The sequence below is a fragment of the Lissotriton helveticus genome, chromosome 2_1 (assembly GCF_964261635.1).
Source record: "Lissotriton helveticus chromosome 2_1, aLisHel1.1, whole genome shotgun sequence".
Lineage (NCBI taxonomy): Eukaryota > Metazoa > Chordata > Amphibia > Caudata > Salamandridae > Lissotriton > Lissotriton helveticus.
The window spans coordinates 1,520,440,334-1,520,467,538 of NC_136059.1; the positions used below are offsets into that span (position 1 = coordinate 1,520,440,334).

General features: G+C 46.4%; 1 protein-coding gene across 2 annotated transcripts in view; it reads right to left on the reverse strand.

Moving 5' to 3' along the window:
• Window positions 1–26,261, reverse strand: part of LOC144818749 (sulfotransferase 6B1-like) — a 283,225-nt gene extending 256,964 nt beyond the window's left edge. Inside the window, exon 1 of one of the 2 annotated variants that reach the window (XM_078676457.1) lies at window positions 25,953–26,261. In XM_078676457.1, coding sequence (XP_078532583.1) covers window positions 25,953–26,151 — 199 coding nt within the window. In that variant the 5' untranslated portion in view covers window positions 26,152–26,261. The remainder of the gene's footprint in view (window positions 1–25,952) is intronic. The other variant, XM_078676458.1, reaches the window with a different exon arrangement.
• Between the last annotated feature and the right edge of the window lie 944 nt (window positions 26,262–27,205).

Below are 27,205 nucleotides of genomic sequence, written 5' to 3' on the forward strand. Positions count from 1 at the left end.
TGCCTGTGTTCCCCGCTGAATGGCCACACAAAGTGATCACACTATGACGTTAACGTAGCGGCCATTTTGGAATCTCCATTTCCTGCATCTGGTTTCCATGGTAATGCGCATTTCTGACTCAGTGATGTGCACACCCTTGATTTAGTTGCAGTTTTGTCTTTGCTTGTCAAACGGTGACACGCACACCCTTTATTCTAATTGCAATTTCATCCTGGCTTGTCAGACAGTGACAAACACACCAGCATTTCTGTGATTGTGATCTGTGATGTACACACCCTTTACTTACTTACTTTGGTGCATTCAGTGGTGCACACACAGCATTTGACAATTTATTCTTCATTGTGTTCTGCCCAGGTCATTGCTTTAAAGTGTTCTACGATATAACGTGTATCGGTGAGGGGCAGCAACTCACCCATGCTTGGGCATGGATCGTGTTTCGGCACCCCCTACCTTTTTCCAGTCTGCTGGCACGCCACCTGTCCAATGGGAGCAGTGGAAAGACACTTTTGATGCGTATTTAGAAGCCAGTGACAGTGAGACATTTACTTTCAAGAAAAAAAAGCCCTCTTAATTTATAATCTTGGTTCCGAAGGTAGGAACATTTTGAAAACGTTACCGCTTGAGGTAGTAAGTACTTTAGTGAGTGGCGGTGACAACGGAGAATCACTACTGGTAGACAAATACACCTCTCTTGTAAAAACTTTAGATAAGAGATTCAGTCCTAAGAGAAATGTTGTACTGGAACGTCATAAGCTCTTTCAACATGCCCAAACTCCGGTAGAGTCTATTGATGACTTTGCTGCTGCTCCTAGGATTCTGGCTGTCACCTGTAACTACAGGGAGTTTGGGGATGAGATCATACGAGATCAATTAATTGAGAGTACTTGCAAGAGGATTCTGACGAGGAGAGTTAGGAACTATTAATGCTGTCTCCTTTATCATCTCACACTGTAGGGGTGGTTGAACTATCTTCTTTGGGAGGATTCCACAAGAGAAAATCTCCCTCTTGCTGCATTTCTGTCAATAGTATAAACATCAAATTTCTCGCTGATTCAGGTTCTCCTTTTACCCTTGTCAACGCTGTGGATTTTGGTAAAATTGTTGGAGCACATTTAGAACAGTCTAACATCAAAATGTTTGCATACGGAGGCAAAATAGTGGAGGTGCTGGGAAAATGTATTGCAAATTTGTTTTTCAATACTGATCAGGCCTCTGGGACTGTATTTGTGGTCAAAGAAGGTGCAAATTAGTTAGGATGGGATGAGCAGGGAGCTCTGAACATTATTCTGGACCCCAACTATCCTGACATGGTGGTGTCCCGCAGTGTCCTAAGCCAATTTTACAAATCCACCCTTCCTGACACATCTTCCGCTCATACCGTTACTCAGATTTTCAACATCAAGTGGGCGCAGATGTTTCCTGAAGTGTTCAGTGGTGAACTCAGAAAGCTCAAAGGTTTCCAGCATCGTATTATACTCAAGGATAGTGCAAAAGCTGTGGCCCCCAAGGTAAGCAAGGTACCCTTGAGTCTGCGCCCTGAACTCAAGAAAGAACGGGAACGTTTATGCGCTGCAGGGGTTATCGAACCCATTGAGGGTTTCGAATGGCTCGCCCCCATCGTTTTAGCACGGAAATCTGACAAATGCCTCAGGATGTGTGTTGATTTGAGGGATCTCAATGCTAACATCTGGAATGATCGCCAACCACTTCCTAACATCAACAAGATGCTGGCCACTCTAGAGGGTGCCAAGTTTTTTTCTTCCCTCGATATCTCATCAGCTTACCATAGATTGAGCTGTGCAAGGATTCCAGACCCCTAACATATTTCGTCACTCCAGGGGGAGCCTATTGATATATCCGCATGCCTTTTGGACCTTGTCTCAGCTTCAGCTGTATTTTAGAGGTTAATGAACAATCTATTCAAGGACATTCCTGGGGTCGTATTCGTCCAGGACGATATCCTTATTCATGGGAAGACCGAATCTGAGCATGACGAGAGAGTCAAGCATATCTTGAGCATCATTAGAGCCAGCGGCCTAACATTAAGGGCTAACTAGGATGCTGTTTTTTTTAAGGTATGTTCAGTAAGATTGGCGCTAAGACTGATATGCCTTTCTGGGTTATGTGTGCTATCAGTGTAAACGGTGCCGCCAGGTCAGGGGAACTACCCATTGGCTCCCGTTGTTTTGTGAGTCAAGAATCCACAACAGTGTGATAGGCACAGTCCTGGGCACACGCGGTGAGGATACAAAGAAGTTATGGTAGTCTCCACTGGTAAAGTATTCTGAGATCGACACCAGTGTGTTCTTGAGCGATATTTAATGAGAAAAAATCATATGGAATCAATCAATCAGCCATAGGACTGTGCCTATCTAACATTAAGCGGTACAAAAGGGGGTGGTGATGGTGAACAAAATAACGATGGATTAAGTCCAGATCTGTGACTGGGGGTGAATGTTTTGCCATTGTGCAACATTCCGTCCAACATCTTGTGTGTTTTGCTGTTCACCCTATGTGGGAAGGGTATGCCCAGACGTGGGTCCTGTGCTCAGTAAGCCACTGGAGTCAAGCTATCCTGGCTGAAGAAGGCTGATAGCCAGAAACCGGTCCTAGGATGCTTGATTCTGGCCCAGGGAAGATATGGCTTGGCGGTTCGGTCTGGACTGTTCCCATGAGGCACAGGGTCAAGACTGATTTGCATATGGCGGTGTCAGTTCAGTTCAGTTCGAATCTTTTATTCAGTTAACCATTTTGTTAATCATAAAAAGTACATTGCATTTAAACATTTCATCGTTAAATCACAGTTACTGTTAATACATCTAAAATATATAAAAAGTAGAAAAATACATGTCCAAAAGATACGATTTTAATTCATTTACAAAGATAGTACGGATGTCCATATATTCAAGTGGGATTCGTTTCCAAAGTTCTACGGATGGTTATACATGATTTCAGGAAGAGGGCTAGGTTCTTTGCCACATACTGTGAATCAAGGTGTTGCAGGGCTAAAAAGGCCGGGCGACAGGTCCTCAACCCCATTTGGCGCAGCAATGGTAAAACCCAGCGCTTGCGTGTTTCTGCATAGTAATGACAGAACAATACTACATGCATAGTTGATTGGGGGGAGACCTTGTCACAAGGACATTTATCCAGATCATGGGACCAATTTAGGGTTCTAGGGAAAGTAACCAATCTGAAAAACAAATTAAAGCGTAACCTAGTTAATAGGTATTTTTCGTAGTTGGAAACATGATACGATAGATATGGCTGAATTCCTAGAGACACCTGAGCCATCAGAATATGTACATTTGATTGTTTGGATATTTCATTAGACAAACAGAGTTCCCTTAAGTGAGTGAGACAGTGATGTTTCAAAGTTTTTCTGCTCATCTCAGTGATGGATGAAGGCTCAATGGTGTACTGTATGAGGTCAAGATCTTCCAGGAAGTTGACCACATAGTTCAACCATGGGATGTTTTTCCAGGCCGACATCTCAAGACATTCTAAAATGAGTGCACGGGTGAGATGGCACTGAGGCTTTGTCCATATGCGATGCCATAGGAGCACTGGTTGGCATTTTATATAGTCTGTTAGATAGTCGATCCCAAGCTCTATATGGCAGCCATATGTAGGGGCACTCCGTGGAAGGGCCAAGAGGTACTTTAAAAAGCCATTCTGAATTTTTTGTAGTTCGTCAGTGTTTACATAGCCCCATACCCCGGCTCCATATGTAGCAATGCTCAAGCATTTAGCTTGATGGATTTTGAGCAATACTGAGGGAGATGGCTTACCCATTTTTCTGGAAAAAGAGACGAGGGCAGAAGTTGCTCGTTGGTAGAGCAATCTCCTAGTAACCATCGCCCTTTTCCATGTCAGCTTATCATCTACTAGGATGCCCAAGTAGGGGTATTCCCTAACGCGTTCCAGTTTTGATTGCTCGATGCAAAGATGTTTAGAGCTTTTTACCTTGGGCCCAGATTGCATGACAAAGGTCTTGGTCTTATTGACCTTTAACCCAAGTGAGAGCATATAATTGCAATACTTATCAAGCTGCTTCTGAAGTTGTACTAAGGTCCTAGCAAAAAGTACGGAGTCATCAGCATAGAGAAGTGCTGGGATTGGGCGTCTGTTGATGGTGGGTAGATCCTGGCACCCCTCTAGCATGGCTACTTCCAAGCCATTGGTGTATAAGTTAAATAGAAAGGGGGCGAGGACACAACCCTGCCTTACTCCGCGATTTATTGGAAAAGAGGGTGTTAACTCTCCACCCGTACCAAATCTTACGCGGGCCGAAGCGTTAGTGTAGAGCTCGCGCAGGAACCTGATAAGGGGTGGGTCAACGCCCAACTCGTCCAAGATGGACCACAGCTTGGCATGGCTTACACAATCAAACGCCGCGCTAAGGTCGACGTAGACCATAAATAGGTTACCCCCTTTTACTCCAACGTACTTCCCCATTAGAAGCGAAAGGTTTAGAGCCTGTTCGACAGTGCCCAACCCCTCCCGGAATCCGTACTGTAAGTCCGTTATATGGCGGTGTCTGAACTGGGGTGGCTTGGTGAGCAAAATAACAATAGATTAGGCCCAGATCTGTGACTGGGGGTAAATGTTTTGCCATTGGGCAACATTCTGTCCATCATCTTGTGTGTTTTGCTGTTTACCCTATGTGGGAAGGGTATGCCCAGACGTGGGTCCCGTGCTCAGTAAGCCACTGGAGTCAAGCTATCCTGGCTGAAGAAGGCTGATAGCCAGAAACCGGTCCTAGGATGCTTGATTCTGGTCCAGGGAAGACATGGCTTGGCGGTTCGCTCTAGACTGTTCCCATGAGGCACAGGGTCAAGACTGATTTGCATATGGCCGTGTCTGAACTGGGGTGGCTTGGTGAGCAAAATAACGATGGATTAAGCCCAGATCTGTGACTGGGGGTGAATGTTTTGCCTTTGTGCAACATTCCGTCCATCATCTTGTGTGTTTTGCTGTTCACCCTATGTGGGAAGGGTATGCCCAGACGTGGATCCCGTGCTCAGTAAGCCACTGGAGTCAAGCTATCCTGGCTGAAGAAGGCTGATAGCCAGAAACCGATCCTAGGATGCTTGATTCTGGTCCAGGGAAGACATGGCTTGGCGGTTCGGTCTGGACTGTTCCCATGAGGCACAGGGTCAAGACTGATTTGCATATGGCCGTGTCTGATCTGGGGTGGCTTGGTGAGCAAAATAACGATGGATTAAGCCCAGATCTGTGACTGAGGGTGAATGTTCTGCCATTGTGCAACATTCCATCCATCATCTTGTGTGTTTTGCTATCTAACATTAAGGGCTGATAAATTCAAATTTCTTCAGGAAGTGGTTTGCTACCTAGGCCATCACATTTCCCACAAGGGAGTTGAGCCCAAATCATTGAAGCTATCCAGAATGCACCCACACCCTTGAACAAGGACCAACATCGTTCTTATCTAGGGTTGGTGGAGTATTACTCCAAGTTCATTGTAATTTTTCCAGCAAAACAGCTGCTATGCGAAATTTACTCAAAATGAATGTCAAATTTGTATGGGATGGTGACTGTAATAGCAATTTTTAAACCATCAAACAAGAAATTGTACTTGCTCGCCCCTTAAACTTCAATATCAACGATTTGTGTATTCTATCCACTGATGCCAGTAATGTGGGTTTGGGGGCTGTCCTTCTTCAGAGGAGGAGTGATGGTCGGGAAGAAACCATAGCTTTAGCTTCAAGAACTTTGAGGGGTGCTAAGAGCACTTACACAACCATAGAGAAAGAAGCCCTGGGCATTTGGTGGAGTGTGTAACATTTTAAAAATGCTCTGTGGGGGAACAAGTTCATTTTAAAGACTGACCACAAACCTTTAGTCAATTTGTTCACTACCAAAGGTGGCGGTAGAGCCACAACACGGATTTCAAAATGACAATTTAGGCTGCAGGAATTTCGCTATTGGCTTTTATGTACGTAGTTAGTGCGAAAAACCTTGTCGCTGATTGCCTGTACAGAGTGCCTCTCCCTGAGGAGGATGACGCTTCTGGGTGTGATGATTTGGAAGTTGTCTGTGCGGTATGCTCTTTGGAAGATATTGTGGGTTGTGCCCTTTCGAGCGTGAATGGTTGGTGGGTGATTCTCAGGATGCTGATGTCGTGAGGGCCGTCGACCTCTTGGCTGGTGTGTGGCCTGGCGATAAAGATTGCCCCTCCGAGCTTATGCCTTATAAGAGAGTCAAGGATGAGTTATCTGTGGTGGATGTAGTACTGAGGAGGGGTGGCTTATTAGTAGTTGCCTTTCCTATTCGCAAAAGGATTTTGAATATGGCTCACGAAGGCCATCCTGGTATCTGAGCCATGAAGCGCAGGGTGAGACAGGATTTTTGGTGGCCAGCTGGATAATGACATTGAACATTTTGTCCGCGAGTGTTGTGTGTGTCATCAGTGACAAATCTCAGGTGACCCATCCCTCTCCTGTTGAACCTGTCTCAGTGAAGAATACTCCTTGGACCAAATTAGTGTTTGACATTGCTGGTCCGTTTGGCCTCATTGGTAGTTCCCCCAAGTATGCTCTTGTCTTAATTGGCTATATGTCCAAATGTCCGGAAGTTAGGTTTGTTGCCAATGCTAACTCCTCTTCCGTCATCAATTTTTGCAAGATATTTTTCTCAGGAAAGGTTTCTCGGAGGAGTTGGTGTCTGACAACGGTACCCAGTTAGTTTCTTCCAAGATGGAGAAATTCCTCAAGGATGTTGGCATAAAACATATGCTTACGTCCCTCTATCACCCCTGCAGCAACGGTTTGGTTGAGCGCTTCAACCATGTTGTTAAGGAGCACCTGCAACTGGTGTTGATAAATAGGTTGCATTGGCGGCGGGCCGTCAGTGACATGTTGTGGGCGGCAAAGACCACTCCCCATGTCTCCACTGAGGTTGTTCTATTTAGTCTGCTGCGGGGAAGGGTGGCCGGTTCCAAACTGAACAAGGAATGGATGTCCAGGAGAGTTGTGGATGCTAAGAATTTGTCTGTTGTGACTGACGTCAGAGCTGCCGTCAAGGCCAAGTATGACACTAGGCCCCCTGTCCACTTTTCGCTCAGGGTCAAGTTGGGGGATTGGTTGAGGATCAAAAAACCTGGATTTCTTTACAAAAAGGGAGTCTCGGTTCTCATCTCCCAGGAGAGTGTCTGCTGTAAGAGATCATGTTGTAGTGTTGGAAGACGGGAGAGTTTGGAATAAGAGTACCATTTCCATTGTGCCCAAGTCTATGCTTGACTGTGTCAACACGAAATTAGGTATTCATTCCCCTTTGGTTGTTGTACCCACCAATTTTCACGGGAAGGGGGTTGTTCACACTGACCATGTTCCCCTGAGGGATGATTCCTCCAGATTGAAGTTTGTTCCTATCAAATTTCAAGATTATAAAATGCTGTAACTTGTTTTTTCCTTTCCATGCTGCCTTGGTTGTTTTTCTGTTTTATTTTCTTCTATAAGCTTACCTCTTGTTTTCTTGTTATTAATTATGAAGGAAGGAGGGGGTGTTGGGATCTACCACCGGCTTGTGAGGTTCTACTGTGGATTCCAGCATGTAATGTGTGGTTCTTGGCTGGCAGTTGCTGCCGGGACCTGGAGGACGTTGGACCCAATAAACACAACTCCTACAGTGTTGCGTATTCCTTTTAGCATTCTTAATGTTTGAGAAACTTGCCCTAAACAATGGTCCGCAAGTTGCTCAGATATACAAAGGCATACAACCTTAGATGTTTACCAACACTTTGTCATAACAACAATTGTTAAACAAGCAGTAGCAAAGCCAATAGGTCTGGCCTTGGCATCTAGTGTTTTGGCTTTGCCAATGTTATTTTGTTTTGTCATCGTTTTTGTAAGACTTTATTTTTGGGAAAGCTTCTGGGCCTTGTCCATTTTAAAAACGAATTTGCTTAAAGAAAAAGAATGTGTTGGTTTCAAAACGCATGCAATGCCATATTAGTCCCTGCCTCTAAAAGGGAATTACTATATGAGACGGATATGCTGCTTGTATATGAGCAGAATGCCATAACTCAAAGTGTTGATTGCTAATGGCTGAAGTGGGTGGCCCATGCTACATGCTGCAGTGAGAGGAAGAAAATGTGAATAACACAAGAGAAGATCAATAAATAAATAAATAGGGATGGCTGAAAGCCGTATAAGTAAGAATATCAAACATATAATTTTAGTACCATTAAAATATCTCTGCAAATGCATGAGCTAAAACAAGCTATGACAAAGTCAGTACTCTCACCAGTGCGACCTATTGGCTTTGCCAATATCATTTGCAGTGCTGTAAAGAATCATTAAAAAAAAATCAAGATGGCAGTCGCATCTTTCAACTGAAAACAGCCCCATTTACTTGAATTTTGATTCAAGATGATGGACACCACTTGGATGGGTAAATGAAAAAAATTAAGTTATTGCAAGTGTTGGGGGTGTTGGTGGGGATAACAGAGGAGCAGGTGTGGGAGAAAGAGGAATAGCAGCACACAGAGGGGGGAGCCTAACTGGGAGAGGACACCATAGGCAAGCGAGAGTAACCGGGAGGACAGGGGAGGGAATCACAGGGAGAGAGAGAGAGAGCAGCACAGAAGAGTAGGAGAGAAGTTTATGGATGAAAGACAGCAACACAGAGAGGGCGAGGGGTGATAAGCACACAAGGGATACAACTGGAAAACAAATGCACTTGTGGAGAGCTTAAGATCTGAAAGAAAGAAGCGCAGCAGGGAGAGAAAAGCACAGGGATGAGAAAGCAACACAGAGTGGACGAGGTAAGGGGAGCACATCAGGGAGACAGTTGGAAAACAGATGCACTGTCGTTTTTTAGAAGTCTTTGACAGACCTAGCTATGAGGAATTCCTGGATAATCTGTCATCCATCCCTCCTACCTAGATTTCCATTTCTAAACAAAGTTATTTGGCCTTCTCTGTTGAACAAAGAGAATCATCAGTAGCTCTTGGCAGTCAGTCGAAAGCCTTTTTGTTTCATAAACACCTGTTTGAGCCTGAGGGATTTCTAGATTATATCAATCTAGCACTCACATGAAGCTTAGAGATGGTGTCATACCAGTCGCCACCTTCACAACATCCTGGACGTCCTGTGTTGAGATCCCTTATGCTGCTACCTTGAGAAATCAGAGGATCACTTGTTGTTCTTCTGTATCGTTTACTCCAAACTTAGAGTGAGATGGATTGTGCCTATGTGTCAGCTATTGAGCTAAACAAACTGGACAAGTGCATTAAGAATTTCTAAAACCAACACCTGCAAAGTGGTGGTTGTTGGTGTCACTGATATTTTTTATGCTACATGGCTAATAAGAATTGTAAACATCAGCTAATGATCAAGTGTTGCCCACCCACTGACTATATATATTGTAATTGTTGTGTATAACGACTTTTATTTACTGTTTTATGACTGATAACGTGTTGTCTTATGGTACTGCATTGTTTTAAAAAATGTGAGTGCATTTTGTTATTGGATTTTATTATTAAATCTGACAAATAAACTTGTCATGCACTCTCGTGGAGTGCTCAATCAGTAAGGAAAAGTAGTTCCCTAGAGGTGAGCAGTGGAAAGACACATGTAAAGACACTATGCTCCATGCATCCACCTTATCCGATTGCACCGAAGGCCTGGACCTACACAGATGGGAGATCTGTCTTCTGGGACTGTACCACAGAGTGACCTCCGGCTTCCTAGACCTAGGATTCATACTGACCAAGCGACTTATTACTCGAAGATGGAAATCCCCCATGCCCCCACCGTTTGTGGCCCGGAATTGCACGTTTTGTTGCTTGGGCACATACGGAAAGCACAGCCGTGCACTGGGAAAACATGCTTGGCATGCAAAAATACCCCATTGCCACATACTGGGACACCATGTTAACTGACTTACAAACTGCCTGTACAGACAGATCGTTAGTCACCACTGATGCTGTGCCAGAGCCTAAAACTGGTGGGCTATGGGTGTGGACTGAAACCTTTTTTGTGTTTTTTCAATATCGAGCTGCCCCCCCCCCCCACATGCACCAATTCCGAGAAGATCTTGGTGTGGATATCAAGCTTATCGCGTGCCAATAGTGGAGGGTGGATAGAGCATTCTTAAGTTATACATCTACGTGGTCTGCTGTGTTCTTGAATTAGAGTTCTCATAGTATAACTGTTGTAAAACATGAAACTGTGTAATGGAACATATCAAATGACTTATTGCAGGGACTGTTATGACGCGGACTAGATGGAAGCGTACCAATGTACCCATTCAACAAATGTTTTTACTTTGTATTCCATGCTTTTATGTATCCTATCTAATTGGTTCGGCAACACTTGCTACTACTACAATATATATGCATAGTTTACACCTTGCGATTAATGCACTGCCCAGTTTGCTTTCCATGTTCATATGTATTTCATTATGTACCATGCGAATCAGCACATGAATAACTACTGCAATGTGTACTTGGCAAAATGAAAAAGAAGAAAATATCTATTTTCAATAAACAGATTTAAACATATAAAGACGCTATGCACCAGCAAAGGTGCAGACAAAAGATAGGCAAGCCATCGAATGTGAAGCAAGCAAATGAGACTGACAATATGGCCAACCAATGGTAAGCAATGGGTGTGCATTCAGCCACTATAAGATCTGGTAAGATACCAATAGATCTTTTTCCAACAACCAGTCGAATGGGCTCGACCTAAACAGGGAACTGGACCTTTTGACATAGTCTACCCCCACCTCAGGGAGAGAGATTCTATGAACAGCAAGCACCAGTCTTCCTTTTTCCAGTGGCTTAGTGCATTCCCTCCAGAGACTGGGCAGGACTGCCCGGTGAAGACCGCTGCTCCTGTATGCTTGCACACCTAGATATACCACTGCTGCCAATAATCAATCAATCAATCAATCAATGACATTTATAGAGCGCACTACATACCCGTAGGGTCTCAAGGCGCTGGGGGAGGGGGGGTGCCGCTACTGCTCGAACAGCCAGGTCTTCAGCTTCTTCCTGAAGGAGAGGTGGTCTTGGGTCAGGCGCAGGTCGGTCGGGAGGGAGTTCCAGGTCTTGGCGGCCAGGTAGGAGAAGGACCTTCCACCTGTAGTCGCTCTTCGGATGCGGGGGACGGCGGCGAGGGCGTGGTTGGCTGATCGGAGGTGGCGTTTGGGAGCGTAGAAGTTGATTCGGCTGTTGAGGTAGCTCGGGCCTTGGTCGTGTAGGGCTTTGTGTGCGTGGGTGAGGAGGCGGAAGGTGATTCTTTTGTTGACGGGGAGCCAGTGAAGGTCTCTCAGATGTCCGGAGATGTGGCTGGTTCGTGGGATGTCGAGGATGAGTCTGGCAGAGGCGTTCTGGATCCGCTGGAGTCTCTTCTGGAGCTTGGCGGTGGTACCGGCGTAGAGGGCGTTGCCGTAGTCCAGTCGGCTAGTGACGAGGGCCTGGGTGACGGTCTTCCTGGTCTCGGTGGGGATCCACCAGAAGATCTTCCGTAGCATGCGTAGGATGTTGAAGCACGCCGAGGAGACGTTGTTGACTTGCCTGGTCATGGAGAGGGAGGAGTCCAGGATGAAGCCCAGGTTGCGTGCATGGTCTGTTGGTTTGGGTGCGGTGCCCAGGGCGGGAGGCCACCAGGAGTCGTCCCAGGCGGCGGAATAATGAAGTCAGTCCTCTCATGTTATGTCCTCAATGCATGTTGTTATTACAGGAGTTGCTGTGGGTGATGCTGACTGGAGAACTGATTGAATTGTTCTGCCTTATTTCCAGATATACATGCTTTGAAACATACTTGACTAAGCTCTTAGCCTCCCATGCCCTTTTGACTGCCTTGTTTGCTGAATACCTTGGTTGCCTATTCTTGATTCCACTTCTTACCTTTTTCTTTCCACGGTTCTACTTTTAGGGCCTGATTACGACTTTTGGTGTAGTGGTTGCACGGCGGTGCAAACCGCTGCGCCACCACTCCGCCGAAGGCCACTGCCACCCACCCGCCAGATGATGACTTTTAAATGGTATAGCGGATGAGTGGCGTGGTGGTCCAGCAGCGATACTTCTTTCAAAGGAGGTGGTGCCTTTGAAAAAAGCACTGCAATGAGACCGCACTACAAGGATCCGGCACAGCATGGAGTCGAATGTCCATGCCGTGCAAATACATATGCGCATGCACCTAGGGGAGCACATGTTATGCTCCCCTGTGCATCCACCTGTGGTTGAGGCACATGGGGGCCTGTAGGGTCCCCTTTGTTTCCTCTCCTCCAGTATATGCTCGTAATATGCTTGGCTGGGCCACAGCGGTCCCGTCAATCAAATTTTGGCCTCAGGACTGCCATGGAACTGCACTTCCCTGGCCGCGTCGGTGGTCCCAGGGCAGTCCGACTGCCTAACGCGTAATGGGGCAGTCGGACCAGTGGTGTGGCAGTGGTTGGACTGCCACTGCTGGGCCCCCCGAATCTGGCGGTCTTCGGACTGCCAGTCTTGCGATCGGGCCTTTAGTTTCTCTTTATGTCACTCTTGCAGGTTCTTTGTGTAGGAAGGTGGATATCTGACTATATGGTTACCCCAACTTTTTGCCCAGTGTTTAGCTGGTTTTTGACTTAGTTGGCCTGGGATCCTGCTATTCAGGGCCCCAGGCTATCTGCTCTCTCTGTAAAATGGACCCCATGTACTTTAGGTACATATCTAATTGGATATTGGGTCACCTTGTGAGCCCCTGTATATACCATAGGTACCCAGGGCATAGGTGCATCCAAGGCCTACCAGGGGCTGCAGCATGTATTATGCCACCCCTGACTGGCCATCCAAACTGACACCACAGGCTGATCACTCAGCTTGGGCAAGGTCGTGTAATCACCCCTTGCTTAGATATAGTATTCCTATAGCTACCCTTATATACAGACACATATATACTTATAAGTCACTCCTATGGCAGGCCTTGACAATCCTGGAGGCAGAGTGCTTGGTTGTATGTGAGATGGTGCTCTAGCATGAGCTAAGCCTGTCTGCAGCTTTCGGAACCATGTCCTTATAGCTGTTCTATGATATAGCCATACCATATACTCTTAAGTGCATTATAATCCTCGCGGTTATTGTTAACTTTGGTTTGGCTTTATCAAAACAATTCGTGTAAGGTGTCATACGCTTTGGAAAACTACCCAACCCCCGCCAGTTCTGGCGGCGGGGGTAGCATTCCACCCTTCTAGAGGGAGAAGACATGTAGTTGTAGCTTTACCCGGTTAAAGTTAAACAGAGCCTCAGCATCACAAAATGGATGCCTCTGCCACAGACACGAGTCTGACCTCCTGCTGCTGGACAAAACTCCGGCAGGGGAAGACTGGACAATAGGTTTCCTGCCTTGGGAGGTGCTAGCACCACCCCAGACAGACTTTAGTGTATTGGGGTAGGGTGGGTGGAAAAGAATGAGACACTACCTGGGGCACACAAGGTGCTCCACGCATAGCCCGGTTCAAACTAGTTGCTGGGGCACTACAGCCCCAGCTCTGGTGCCAAACTGGACAAAGAGAAAGGGGTGTAACCACCCCCTTCCCAGGTTCCACCCACAGGAGGGACCTAGCAGGTAATCCAGCCCCTTAATTTGGTATAAAGATAGGAGCTGAGTCTAGAGACTTTATATTTATCCTGGAAAGAAACTCTGAAACAAACTCTTGGACCTTCGACGTTCCATTTCGACTGGAAGACTGAAGACATCTCCCTTGTGGTCAAGGAGTGACCACCCTGTGCAAACAGGCACCACCAGTAACTTGCCGGTTTGCTTTATCGGCGCTCCAGCCGGATCCCGAAGACTTAGCAATGCAGCATCTGGACTTTCAGACTTCTCCGACTTTGACCCACATCCACAGCAAAGCTGAGACCTGTGGCGGACACGAGAGACGTTGGACCGGACATTCTGCAGTACCTTCTTTTTGCTACTTGTGCAGCTTCTGAGGTGTCCTCGAAGTTGTGCATTGGGGATTGAGATGCCCCAACCCCGAGCAGTAAGTGCACCGAAGCTCAGCCCTCCACACTCCACAAGTGCTGCGTGGGGCCTGCGCCTGCATTTCTCCTCGACGCGTCTTTCCAGTTGCTAGCCCGTTGGCTAGTGGCCCTCCTGAAGACATCCTTTTGAAACAACACTGCTTGCCTGGTTGCTCTGGGCTTGCTCCTGCCTTCCTGTAAAGGGGAAGTTCCCCAGACCTTGCTGGTCTGAACAGAAGCCAATCATCCTTTCCTGCGTGGGTTACCTTTGCCAAGGCTTGTTGGGTCCAATCCGGATACCAACACCGCCAACATCTAGATGCTTTGTGGGACAGTCTGTATTTAGCTCCTGGTTGTCGTCAACACCTCCTGGTCCACGTGGCTGCAGAGACAAGCTTCACATCCTCATCTGATTGCATCTCGACATCGCCTGGTTCCTTCCTGGTTCCTTCCTGGCCACTGGCTAGTGACCCAGACTTTGTCCCCTCTGCTTTCAGGTTCTTCACTGCTCCGATCCACCCCTGGATCCATCCGGACGTCTTCCTCCTGGTCGCTTGCAGCACTTTCTTACAGCTCTCCATAGGATTCATCGACGAAACCCGACACGAAAGAACACCTATGCACCCGGCTTCCCTGGGTGAGGTAACTCGAGTACTCCGGTGCTCCCGTGGGTAACAACTATCCAAATGTCCTAGTTTAACTGGGTTTTCCCCGTAGTCCACCCGGAAGTGTCCGAAATCAACTACCTTGTAACTTTTACGTTCCTATTGATTCTCTATGGTAACTCGCGGGTGTGTTTAGACACTGCACACGCATCCAGTGGGTCTCCTACTTCCATTTCTTTGGTGATCAGCGTAGCCCTAGCGATTTCCTAGGCCCTAGGCCTACTCACCTTTCCTGAAGTGGTTCTTATACCACTTCTTTAGTATATGGTCCGTGAGGCCCCTAGGGCAGAATTGTATTTGTGCAACTTATAGTATGCTTATTGAGTAACTTGTGCTGTATCTCGAACTCTGACCTCATAAAGAGTGCAGAGGGGTTGTGTTAGTAATAAATACATAGATATTTGATATATACCTTGTGTGGTGTCCTTTCATTTGGTATTCAAGGGATTATAATTGGTAAAACAAATGGCTTTACATGCTTTCTGAAGTGTTAGCCTAAGACTGCTTTGTCCATGCTACCACTAGGATAGCTGGTCTATAAGGTTGACTTTACAACCATCACCATAAGGGTTTTTGGACTGGTGCAAGGTGCTCACTAGAATAGTGAACATCATATACCAGGCCAACTTCTCACACTTTGTTATCATTATCAAAAATGGTGCTTTGGCCCAGAAATTAACCTATACTAAACTTTATTGTGTGTTAATTCCTCTAGATAAGTCTCCTGAAGGGATCCGAAAGATACTGGCGAGGTCGCCTCACTCACAACTTATTGTGGCATGCTTCATTACTGGAGACCTTTCCAACCAGAGTCGGTAGATATTACTCTTGCTGTTTTGGGAGTTCTCAGATAAGTTTAATCTGGACTAAAGCAGGGATCCAGGTGGAAAAGTAAAAATACCTCACAGTATACTCTAGGAGTTCCCTTTGTCAGTGGGTACCCTGGATATGGTCAAAAGTATTTAACTATATATATACTTGATGAAATGCTCAAGCACCATTTAGGATAATAATAGTTCTTTAGATGGATGCGCTTAGGAATCTTACCTCTTGGCCTCCTCCAGTGAATATATGTTATTGTGTTGTTCCTGCTGTCTACCTTAATTGCTGTTTTCCTATATTTTTCTTATTTTTCTGGCAGCATACATGAAACACTGATTAAGGAATTCAAGAAACGAAGACCTCCGATTTCTTAGTGATTACCATAAACATGTAGGTGTGATAAATGCAGAGTATAACTGGTAGGGGGCCCAATGTGTAAAAGAAAACTCAACTAGTGTCTTTCAGGAGTGTGCAGTTGGGACACACTGAAAAGTTTAGGAGGGAGAACTTGGGAGTTTTTGACTTGTGGATAGGTCAGTGCCTGTAGGTCCCTAGAGAGTGTTGAATGATCGTGAGTGATGGGCTGGAGAGGACAGCGAAGGGGAACAGAACCTAGAATTCTGCGACACCTGGGAATTGAGTGGTGGTTTCCGGAAGAGGAGGAGCAGGGAGTGAGAGCGGAGAGAGGAGCGTGGCGCGACGGTGCAGAGCAGCTGTAGAACCGCCGAAAAGCCGCCGAAAATCCGAAAGAACTGTAAGAACTGCAAGAGCCGAAAATACGCAGCCAAGGCGGGGAGAAGGCGGCGGCCTTTACAGCGAGCATCGGCACGGTTTCGGCTTCGGATACTGCCGTCCACTGTTCTCCGCTGTTCTCCGCTGTCTCCCGCCGGTGCCAGGATCAGCTGCTTCAGGGGAGGTGAGGTGAGGCTGCTGTAGAGACGCGTCATGAGCGCGGCTGCCAATAGAGGCAGCCGCTAATTAAGAGCCCGGGGGGTTTGACCTAGGCGTGTCTGACTAGGTCCGACTTTGCCTGCAGGTCCTCCCCCGAGTGCTCCGCTCACAGCCTGTTCGCAATCAGCTGCTTCCGCGAGGTATCTTCTACAGCCTTCTCACAGCCCCCCTTTTCAGCCTTCCCACAGCCTTCTCACAACCCCCTATTACAGCTCTCCCTTATTAGCTTATCAGCCATCGTGAGGGGTCATTGCTACAAATAACCCCCCCCCGTCAACATCATCCGCCAGAGGAGTAAACAAGCTAGTAAGGAGTGAGGAGCAAGGTGGGGAGCAGCGTCTGCTTGCCATCTTTCATCTCTCATTGGCGGCTTCATGGGGGGGTGGCCCATTATCATCATCTATCGCCATGAGGTCAGGAAAAGTCAGGGGCCCCCCAGAGCCAAATCCAAAGCCCACAGCAAAATTGAATGAAACATCAGGAAATGGGAAAGGGCACAAGAAAACAAAAGTGAGTACAAATCCCGCCATCGGCAGAGAGCTGAACCTCTCGACATCAGAGCAGACATTGGGGGCGAACCAAAATACAACAGAGCAGGGATTAACAACGGCCCTGATATCAGAGTCTGTAGCAAGTGTGCCACAAACTACTAAAAAGCTCCACCAGCCCAAAATATACACAAAGTTTGAATTTTTAAAGGACGGGGGATCAGCCATCTTTTCGAGCAATAGCCACCTGGATGGTCTACAAACACCACTACTTCCCGCTGTCTTGAGCACAGCATGTCCACCATCCGTGCCCGCAGCTACAAGCCCTCTCTCCCTGGGAAATCATTCATTAGACCCTATGCAAGGTAGCGTCTCAAAGTACAGGAACATAAGTATTCCCTTGGAGACCCTAACCGTAAGCGCAAGCAGAGAGACATTTAACTCTGCTGTTGTTCTTAACCAGAATCAGAATTCATTACTTGGTTATCCAGACGGCACGGCCCCATGTAACCTGGAAAACGCGTTACCAACCCCATTGGATGATCTCAATGATAATGCGAATGAGATTCTTACTTCAACACAAAAAACAGCTGACAGAAAAGACATTTGCCCAACTGATAGGGCTTCTGGGGCAGGCCCACAGACAGGCCTGCAGACACAAGTGACGCTCTCAAACAAGGAAGCATGACTCAGACCGGCGCTTGATTTACAATCTACGAGCCAAACCCATAGCACTCCCATCAAGTCTTATTTAATGGCTGGATGCGCCCCACCACCCACAGATCAGGGAACCTACGACCAAGCAACAAAGTCCCTTGGCAGGGAGGCAGCCGGTCCACACGACCTTAGCCGCAAAGCAGAAGGTGGGGCAATAATGTCTTATCTCAACACACAAGAATGGGAAGATATATTAGCAACCTATACACCAGATCACAAAGAGCCCCAGGCCCTTGATCCACCCTTGGCAGCTAAAAAAATTAAATGGAGCTTCAACTCACTCTTCTTAACACACTGGCAGTTTTTACAGCTGGCATCGACGACAAGTTAGGCAACCTAAACAACTTAATAGTGAGAGCACAAACAAACATCTACCCAAGCTGCAATTGTAGCCAGGCACTAGATAAAGTAGCCACATTGCCGTCCATGCTAACTGACCTAATAGGAGACTTGAGGAATCTACACAGAGGAAATGCAACTGCAGAAAAGGGCCTTACTAAACCTGAAGAAGGAGCATTTAGGAATGAGGAGTCATCCGGAAACAAGGCAGAGCTAACTGCCGATCATACTCCCGCACACAAAGAAACAATCCAGACGGGACAGGAACTCCCAAAGAAACTCAACGCCAAACAACGGCGTCAACAAAAAAGGAAAGGGCGGAAGCAAAAAACTGAAACTGAAACATCTACTTCCAAATACTTTCCGATCTTCTTTGCTTCAAAGGAGAAATCTCCTCCCAACACAAACAATGCTCATTCCACAGAGGGCAAAGACCGCTCGCCCCTCAGTTCAACTCAGCAACAGCACAAAACAAACTTCAACCAGCCGAATCAAGAAGGGCAAGGGCCCCAAGGACTACCGGCAAAAGATCAACTGGAACAAATAGATGCACATAGAGATGTGGCAGCAAAGCCCAAACAACTCACACAGTCAAACTGTGAAAAGAACAAGATAGCGAGGGACCTCGACGGCCAAACGGGAATTCCAACATCGCACAATAAGGAGCCTCCGCTTCAAAGAGCAAGAGAAACACTTGAAGCAACTACAAACCAAGATACACCATCAATATCAGCAAGTAAGCACCCACTCAGGCCAAACCCCGAGGCGGGGGACAGGAATGGAATGATTGGCTCAACGCCGAGCCAAACCCACGAAGCCCAAGTTAGAGATACACTAGCTACGACCACTTATCCGGATCCAAGACAAACTGAGCGTACCCAAGTAAATAGGACTTCTGAAACACAAACAACATCAAATCAAACATTCATTTTTAAAGCAACAACACACATGGCCAATCTGCCAGGCGAAGATTTTACCCCGGCATCCCATGAAGCTCCCCTAGCTCAGGGCTCGTCAGTTCAAGCACACCACACAACAACAAAAATACCAGGAGGAAGGAAGCACCAAACAATCAACAGAGATGCTTGTCTTTCTTCCGGCATATATGTCGCAAGGGCGGCACGATACATTAAACCGCGGAAATATTCTTAAACTAATGGAATATACTCCCAGTCTGGAGGGAATAAGCTCGAATGACTTAATTTCCGTTGAATTACTGCCCGCCACAAATTCAAACAACTCGGAGGCAACCAAGACTACTTGGTCCTCCAGTATCGTTGCAGATTTAATTGCAACAGAAGCGAAGAAATTTAAGTCCTGGGGTATCAAGCTAGCTCCTCTATTAAAACCAGTTTATCCCTTACCACTTCAGAGGAGGACAAGCTTAGAATCAGAGGCAAAACAGACAAACACCCTTAGCGTTCTTAGAGGCGCCTTGGGTAGCTCGTCTAAAAAAAGAGAGAACATGCCCTGGCAGCGTTCGGAAGAGAGGCCGAGGGTGGCAGCAGCACACACAACAAGTGGGCGTTGGCCAATGCCAAAGGTCCACCAGACTCACACGCTTACCACGACTAAGTTCTTGACAGGAAGTTCGCCAAACAAAAACACATGCAGTCCCCAGGGACGGACAGAAGCTAGTTTTAGGGGGGCTTCACACCAAAACCAAGCATTAACGAGGGAAACACTATCTCGAACTATCTTCACACGACCCGAAGAGGCCTGATGCCACCAACAAATAAGAGATGATACAAAGGGCAGGGTGCCATCTATAGGCATTTGCTCATGGAATATAAATGTCGTAGCATCAAAAATGGATGACCCGGACTTTCAAAAGTACATCTCTTTATTTGACATAGTAATGCTGCAAGAAACCTGGTTAACATCCACACAACACATTACGGGTTTCACTTGTTTTTCAACAGCAGCGACTAGAACTAACAGATTTGGTCACCAGACAGGAGGTTTGGCCACATATATATCCACTACAACAATCTCATCGGCAGCTCTTATGGACTCTTCCACATCCACAACTTTATCAGTAAAGATAAAATTACAGCTTGGCAACAAAGAAGAAGAGATATGCCTGGTTAACGCATACGTCCACCCCAAACACAGAGTCAAAGACTCCAATTCAATTTCCAACCAACTAGCGGAGTACGTCTCTCATATGGAAAAACCACTCTTCCTTTTGACAGGGGACTTCAATCAAACATGCTTGGCTCATCAGCAGAAAAAGAGGCTCTGGCTTTAAATAAAATCTACAACATACCACCACAAAGCTCCCCGCCACGCAGGAAAAAGCATCCATACAACGCTTTACTCAAAGATCTAGAACATCAAAACCTTCGGGCACTAAATGGAAGATTTATTACTGACTCTCCGCCAGTAGAAACATTCTACTCACAAACAGCCAGCTCCATCCTGGATTATACATTTGCCAGTCTGACCCTATTTCCCCACATCCTGGGATTCAGAATGGGGGACAAGGGCGAAAGCGATCATCGCCACCAGGAATGCCATCTAACAGCAAAGACGCCCACTGCATTTAGGCCAGACAAAACGATAGGGGCGATCCATTCCATTAATCAAAAAAGGATAAAATGCACGTCAACCAATTTAATAACTCTGGCCGAAACTGCCCTCCAACTATGTAACACACAAAAAATAAATGCGGCCGGGCACATCCAACATTGGGAGCAATACACTGGATCTCTGTTACGAGAACTGGCAACTAAGTTCGCCCCAAAAAGCAATCCTCACAATGAGGGCAGTAAAACCAACTTAAAAAGAGGATTGAGAGCACAATTAAGGCAACACAAAAGACTAGTTAACTTGACCTTAAGGAAGTTAAGATCAACCCCCGAAAATGCATATCTTCGGATAGAGCTGAGGAAACAAAAAGCGGAGCTCAAACGCACAAAATGGAATATAAAAAAAGATGCTGAAAACGAAACATGGGCAAAACTACTATATGATGCCAAAAGCAGTAATAGCAAACACAACAATGATGGACAGAATGTGGATCAATGTCACACATTCACCCCAGTCCAAAGATCTGGGCCCAAATCCATCGTTTTTCCACTCCACACCACCCTGGGTTAGACAATGGCGATATGCAAATCAGCACTGACCCTGTGCCCCATGGGAACAGTCCAGTCCGAACTACAAAAGCCATGTCCTTCCCAGAACGGAAACAAGCATCCGAGGACCGGACCGGTTTCGAGGTAACACCTCTCTTCAGCCCGGCTAGCTTGATTCCAGTGGTGTGGAGTGCCTGGGACTCACGTCTGAGCATCCCCAGTACACTTAGAGCGGTAACTGCAAACACAACAATGATGGACAGAATGTGGATCAATGTCACACATTCACCCCAGTCCAAAGATCTGGGCCCAAATCCATCGTTTTTCCACTCCACACCACCCTGGGTTAGACAATGGCGATATGCAAATCAGCACTGACCCTGTGCCCCATGGGAACAGTCCAGTCCGAACTACAAAAGCCATGTCCTTCCCAGAACGGAAACAAGCATCCGAGGACCGGACCGGTTTCGAGGTAACACCTCTCTTCAGCCCGGCTAGCTTGATTCCAGTGGTGTGGAGTGCCTGGGACTCACGTCTGAGCATCCCCAGTACACTTAGAGCGGTAACTGCAAACACAACAATGATGGACAGAATGTGGATCAATGTCACACATTCACCCCAGTCCAAGGATCTGATTCCGTTCTGGGAAGGACATGGCTTTTGTAGTTCGGACTGGACTGTTCCCATGGGGCACAGGGTCAGCGCTGATTTGCATATCGCCATTGTCTAACCCAGGGTGGTGTGGAGTGGAAAAACGATGGATTTGGGCCCAGATCTTTGGACTGGGGTGAATGTGTGACATTGATCCACATTCTGTCCATCATTGTTGTGTTTGCAGTTACCGCTCTAAGTGTACTGGGGATGCTCAGACGTGAGTCCCAGGCACTCCACACCACTGGAGTCAAGCTAGCCGGGCTGATGAGAGGTGTTACCTCGAAACCGGGCCGGTCCTCGGATGCTTGATTCCGTTCTGGGAAGGACATGGCTTTTGTAGTTCGGACTGGACTGTTCCCATGGGGCACAGGGTCAGCGCTGATTTGCATATCGCCATTGTCTAACCCAGGGTGGTGTGGAGTGGAAAAACGATGGATTTGGGCCCAGATCTTTGGACTGGGGTGAATGTGTGACATTGATCCACATTCTGTCCATCATTGTTGTGTTTGCAGTTACCGCTCTAAGTGTACTGGGGATGCTCAGACGTGAGTCCCAGGCACTCCACACCACTGGAGTCAAGCTAGCCGGGCTGATGAGAGGTGTTACCTCGAAACCGGGCCGGTCCTCGGATGCTTGATTCCGTTCTGGGAAGGACATGGCTTTTGTAGTTCGGACTGGACTGTTCCCATGGGGCACAGGGTCAGCGCTGATTTGCATATCGCCATTGTCTAACCCAGGGTGGTGTGGAGTGGAAAAACGATGGATTTGGGCCCAGATCTTTGGACTGGGGTGAATGTGTGACATTGATCCACATTCTGTCCATCATTGTTGTGTTTGCAGTTACCGCTCTAAGTGTACTGGGGATGCTCAGACGTGAGTCCCAGGCACTCCACACCACTGGAGTCAAGCTAGCCGGGCTGATGAGAGGTGTTACCTCGAAACCGGGCCGGTCCTCGGATGCTTGATTCCGTTCTGGGAAGGACATGGCTTTTGTAGTTCGGACTGGACTGTTCCCATGGGGCACAGGGTCAGCGCTGATTTGCATATCGCCATTGTCTAACCCAGGGTGGTGTGGAAAAACGATGGATTTGGGCCCAGATCTTTGGACTGGGGTGAATGTGTGACATTGATCCACATTCTGTCCATCATTGTTGTGTTTGCAGTTAAAAGCAGTAATAGTGCACGCTTTTGGCAATCAGTGAACAGGATTCTGCGTCCACAATACAAAGAACCAGGCTCGCACATCATGGAACAGTCATGGATCGACTATCTCTCCAGCTACTTCAATAACTACCCGGAACAGGCAGGACCACAAGACACCAACAACACAGAGCCCGATTCTGTAACGCCCTTGTCGGAGCCCCTCATCAAGAGGGAGCAAGGCCTACCCGAAAACATTATGGATGCACCAGCCACTCAGCAAATAGTACTAATAACAAAACAGATTCGTAAGGGTAGGAAAGAAGGCGCTCCAGGACCAAATAGCATACCGCCAGATCTTTTTAAGGAAAAGAACATAGAATGGGCTACTATTTTGCAACTGTTATTCTCGGAAGTCAGACTTCTAAATAAAATCCCAGAATCCTGGATAGGGTCGACGATTGTCCCCATATATAAAAAAGGCGATAAAATGGACCCAAACAACTATCGCCTGGTAGCCCTCCTTGATAATGAGGCAAAATAATTTGCGGGAACTATCTTAGAGGAGATTGTGTCATGGGCGGATTAAAATCAGATTATACCATTGAACCAGACCGGCTTCTGGAAAAATACTAGAACAGCTAAAAATATTCTGGCTATCTCTCTAATGATTGATGCAGCAAAAACAAAAAAACTGCCGCTGCACATGTGCTACATTGATTTTAGTGCGGCGTTTGAGAACATCGAGAGAGACAGATTCTGGGAGAAACTGGCACAATGGGGAATACCGCAGCCAACTTTAAGCATGCTGAAGCTTCTCCACTCTGATACCTGGGTGCAGGTGAAGCTAGGAGGCGGCACACATCTGTCATCTAAAGTCTGTACCACCAAAGGACTCAAGCAAGGGTGCGTGCTTGCCCCAATATTGTTCAATCTGTACATGGCGGATCTATCAGGCATACTAAACACATGCAACTCCCACTCCTCGACGCTGGGAGGGAAATCTCTGAGTAACCTTCTGTACGCAGATGATGTTGTGTTACTTAGTCATACCTACATCAGCCTCCAGCAGCTTCTGAATCAAATGCATAGGTATGCCACGGAAAACAAACTAAAAATAAATTTGAGCAAAAAACGCACCATGTCGATAAATATACAAAAAAAGCTTCAGAAGTCTTGGACACTGGGCAGCCAAAAAATAGAGCCAGCATGCGTTTATAAATATCTGGAAGTCATGTTTGACCGAGACGTTTCATTCTCACAGCAAAAGCAGGAAGCAAAAAGGAGAGGGTCTTGTATTGCCGTCACATTAAAAAGCATAGCCAACCAACTGAGGGGACCAATTCTGACTCCTTATCTGAAAGTCATTCAGGCTAAGTTACTACCTTCCATTTGCTATGGCAGTGAGGCACTACGCGGGAGAGACTCCAAGAACCTGGACATAATCCAGACAAAAGCCTAAAGATCAATGTTTTCGCTCCCATCCTACACATCGCCCGCCCAACTCAGGTTGGAATTTGGATTACAAAAACAAGTTCTTGCAAGACAGGGTGCTTATATTATCTGCTGCCACAAACTTCGTTCTGCTACTACTAACACTCTAAACTCGCTGCTATGGCAAGATATTCAAAGCAGGGACGTATCTCTGGCAAGATCTTATCTGAAGGCAGCCTTGGGGGCCACTAACCTATCAGTGATTTGGGACATGCCACTCAGGCATAATGTGTTTAAAAAATTGGTTTGGAAAACAGTCAAATCCCTTTCACTATTAGAGGACAAAGAGACATTTGCCAAAAGAAATCATGCATGGATGATTCTAAATTCCTATAAATCCCTGACACCACAACCATATTTCAGTCAGGGCTATCCTAAGGCAACAAAACTGAAGTTCTTGAAACACAGACTAGGGGTCTTGGCCATCAGAGAGCATTATCCACCATGGCTCAGGAGCGATGGCCATGATCCCTGCACCTTTTGCAATACAGAGAAGGGTGACATACTTCATATGACCTGTCTCTGTCAAGAGCTTTGACCAGCCCGCCAACAGCTCTTAAAGGCCCAGCTCAAGCAGATAGGAACTCGCACTAGAAGGCAAGCGGTGCTGGCTTGCTTGAACCCTGCAAACACGAAACTGAACTGCAGATATGTAAAGTTCCTTGCGATAATCGAGCAAAAACTGTTAAAAAAAAAAATTCTGACCGTTGACACAGGAAATATATAGGCGCTAATCAGAACTTAAGGAAACATGCTCTCCTGCCTTAACCCCTTCGATGCTGGTGACGGAACCGTTCCGTCATCAGTCACGGCTGAGCTGTGCTGATGACGGAAGGGTTCCGTCACGACCGCGCCCTGTTCTGGAATGTCCAGCACAGGGCGCGGCTACGGCGCCGCAACCAAGGTGTTAGGAGAGATGTGCCTGGACATTAGATCGGCCTTTATATTGTATGCTCTTTTTAATGATGATTAATGAATCAATTTTCTTATATTTTAAAACTTTTTGTAAAATGTTTGCACTGGTTTTAATTAACTATGCATAGTAAATTTACCTTACCTTACCTGTGCGTTGAGTGGATTGGTTTTAGTGAGTGTGTTTGGTGCCAACCGTGGACGGCATGTGGGCTGTAGTGGCGGATTTCAGGTTACGAGGCGGTGATGGTCTCGATTAATATGTAACGTGTGTATTTTCAGTTGTGCAATGAGTTCGTGTTTGGTTTTCTGTTTGCGCACATAAGGTGCGGCTTCATACTTACTGATTGCTGAGCTGGCAACGAGTCTCGACTCCAGCAGGCACAGTGGCGTGGACACAGCACTCACATTTCAACCTCTCGTGTGCAAGAAACAAGAATGAAGCCGACACAACAGCAGCCCTCTCAGATAATGTGTGTAGCCTCTCAAGGCGACCGAGGACATATCCCGAGTGCATTCAGACAGTGTCAAGGAACTACATGCAGCCTGGCACTGTACCTCACTTCAGATATCGTTATATACGTGGAAGAACGATCACGTTGATAAATGTTTTATAGCAGAGCTGCTCTTTCATTTCTCCAAGTTATCTGACTTCCTTTGAGCGAGGTAAATAAAAGCTTCCGCGCCACAAATTTTATAGAGCACATTTACTCACCACATTTTGGGTAGGAAACCGCCAGCAAATCTCCTTCCCTCATTTGAAAAGTTTCCAAGGCTTTGAAAGTCTCTGGGCTGCACACAATGCTGGGGTACAGAACCCCCTTATAGGTGAACAGCAAGTCCTCGGGGCGTTTCTCCTCAGCAGCGGATAAGAGTTTCTCAATCTGTTTGATGGACTCCCCTCGACCTGCCATGATGCTGCTGTCCTTAAAGATGTCGTGAGGGTGACAGACTGACAGCCTTTGATCGAACAGCTAGAGAGGGGAGGACCTGCTATCACTGGGCACTGGGCAGGGCTTGGAACTCTCCTTTTAGCGAGCTCTCCCATACTCCACCGCGTGCCAAACACTCGCTGTGTAATCTGCATTACAATCATTTGTTCACGTGAAGCGCGTTATGGGAGGGTGTTTCGTGTTTCTCTGGACAACTTGAGAGCGAGAGAGAGTGACGGAAGCGGGCAGTTACCTGTGGATGAGATTAACTCTAAAAAATATGCTGGCCAAATTTCAGTTTTGAGGAAAAGAACATGAAAACAATGACTGGGGACGGTTTTTGGTGGCGTTTATAACTACTATTTGTATATATATTTATGCATAACTCTAACCACTAGTATATGTAGTAGACTTTTGTACTTACTACCATTCCTATGAGTTTAGAGTTTATCTGTTTGCATCTCTTCGTTGTGTGACTTTACAACTCGTACATTTGCAAATTTTTCCTGTTTGTAACTCTTATGTAACTCGTGTAATCCAAAGTCCTTATGTAACGCAACTGGTTCTTTTGTAAAGCGCTTTGACACCTTTGGGTAATGTTTGCACTATATAAAATCGCATTGAATAACTAAATAAATAAATACCTCTATAACTCAAACATACTGACAAACCTAGCCAACCAGTCTTTTGAAGAAAACTGCTGAAGTGTGAAAGGGGTGCAATAAATAACACCTTTTTGTTCTGGTACATGCTTTATTGTTTTGTAAATATAAAAGTGGAGTAGGGCATAGGAAGGTGATAGACGTATCACCATCAAACAGTTATTTAAGCAAGGATGCTGTGGGTTTGAATGCAAGCAAGAAATAGGTATTGGTAAAGCCAATAGACCTGGTGTTGGATGTCAATGCTTGTGTTTCATGTTTTCTTTCAAAAGAATATTGTTGGAGAAACTGCTGGACCCTCATCAATCAAAAACAAAAAAAAACATTAAAAAAATGTTTTGATCTAAAAAACCACACATTTCCATAGTAGTCCC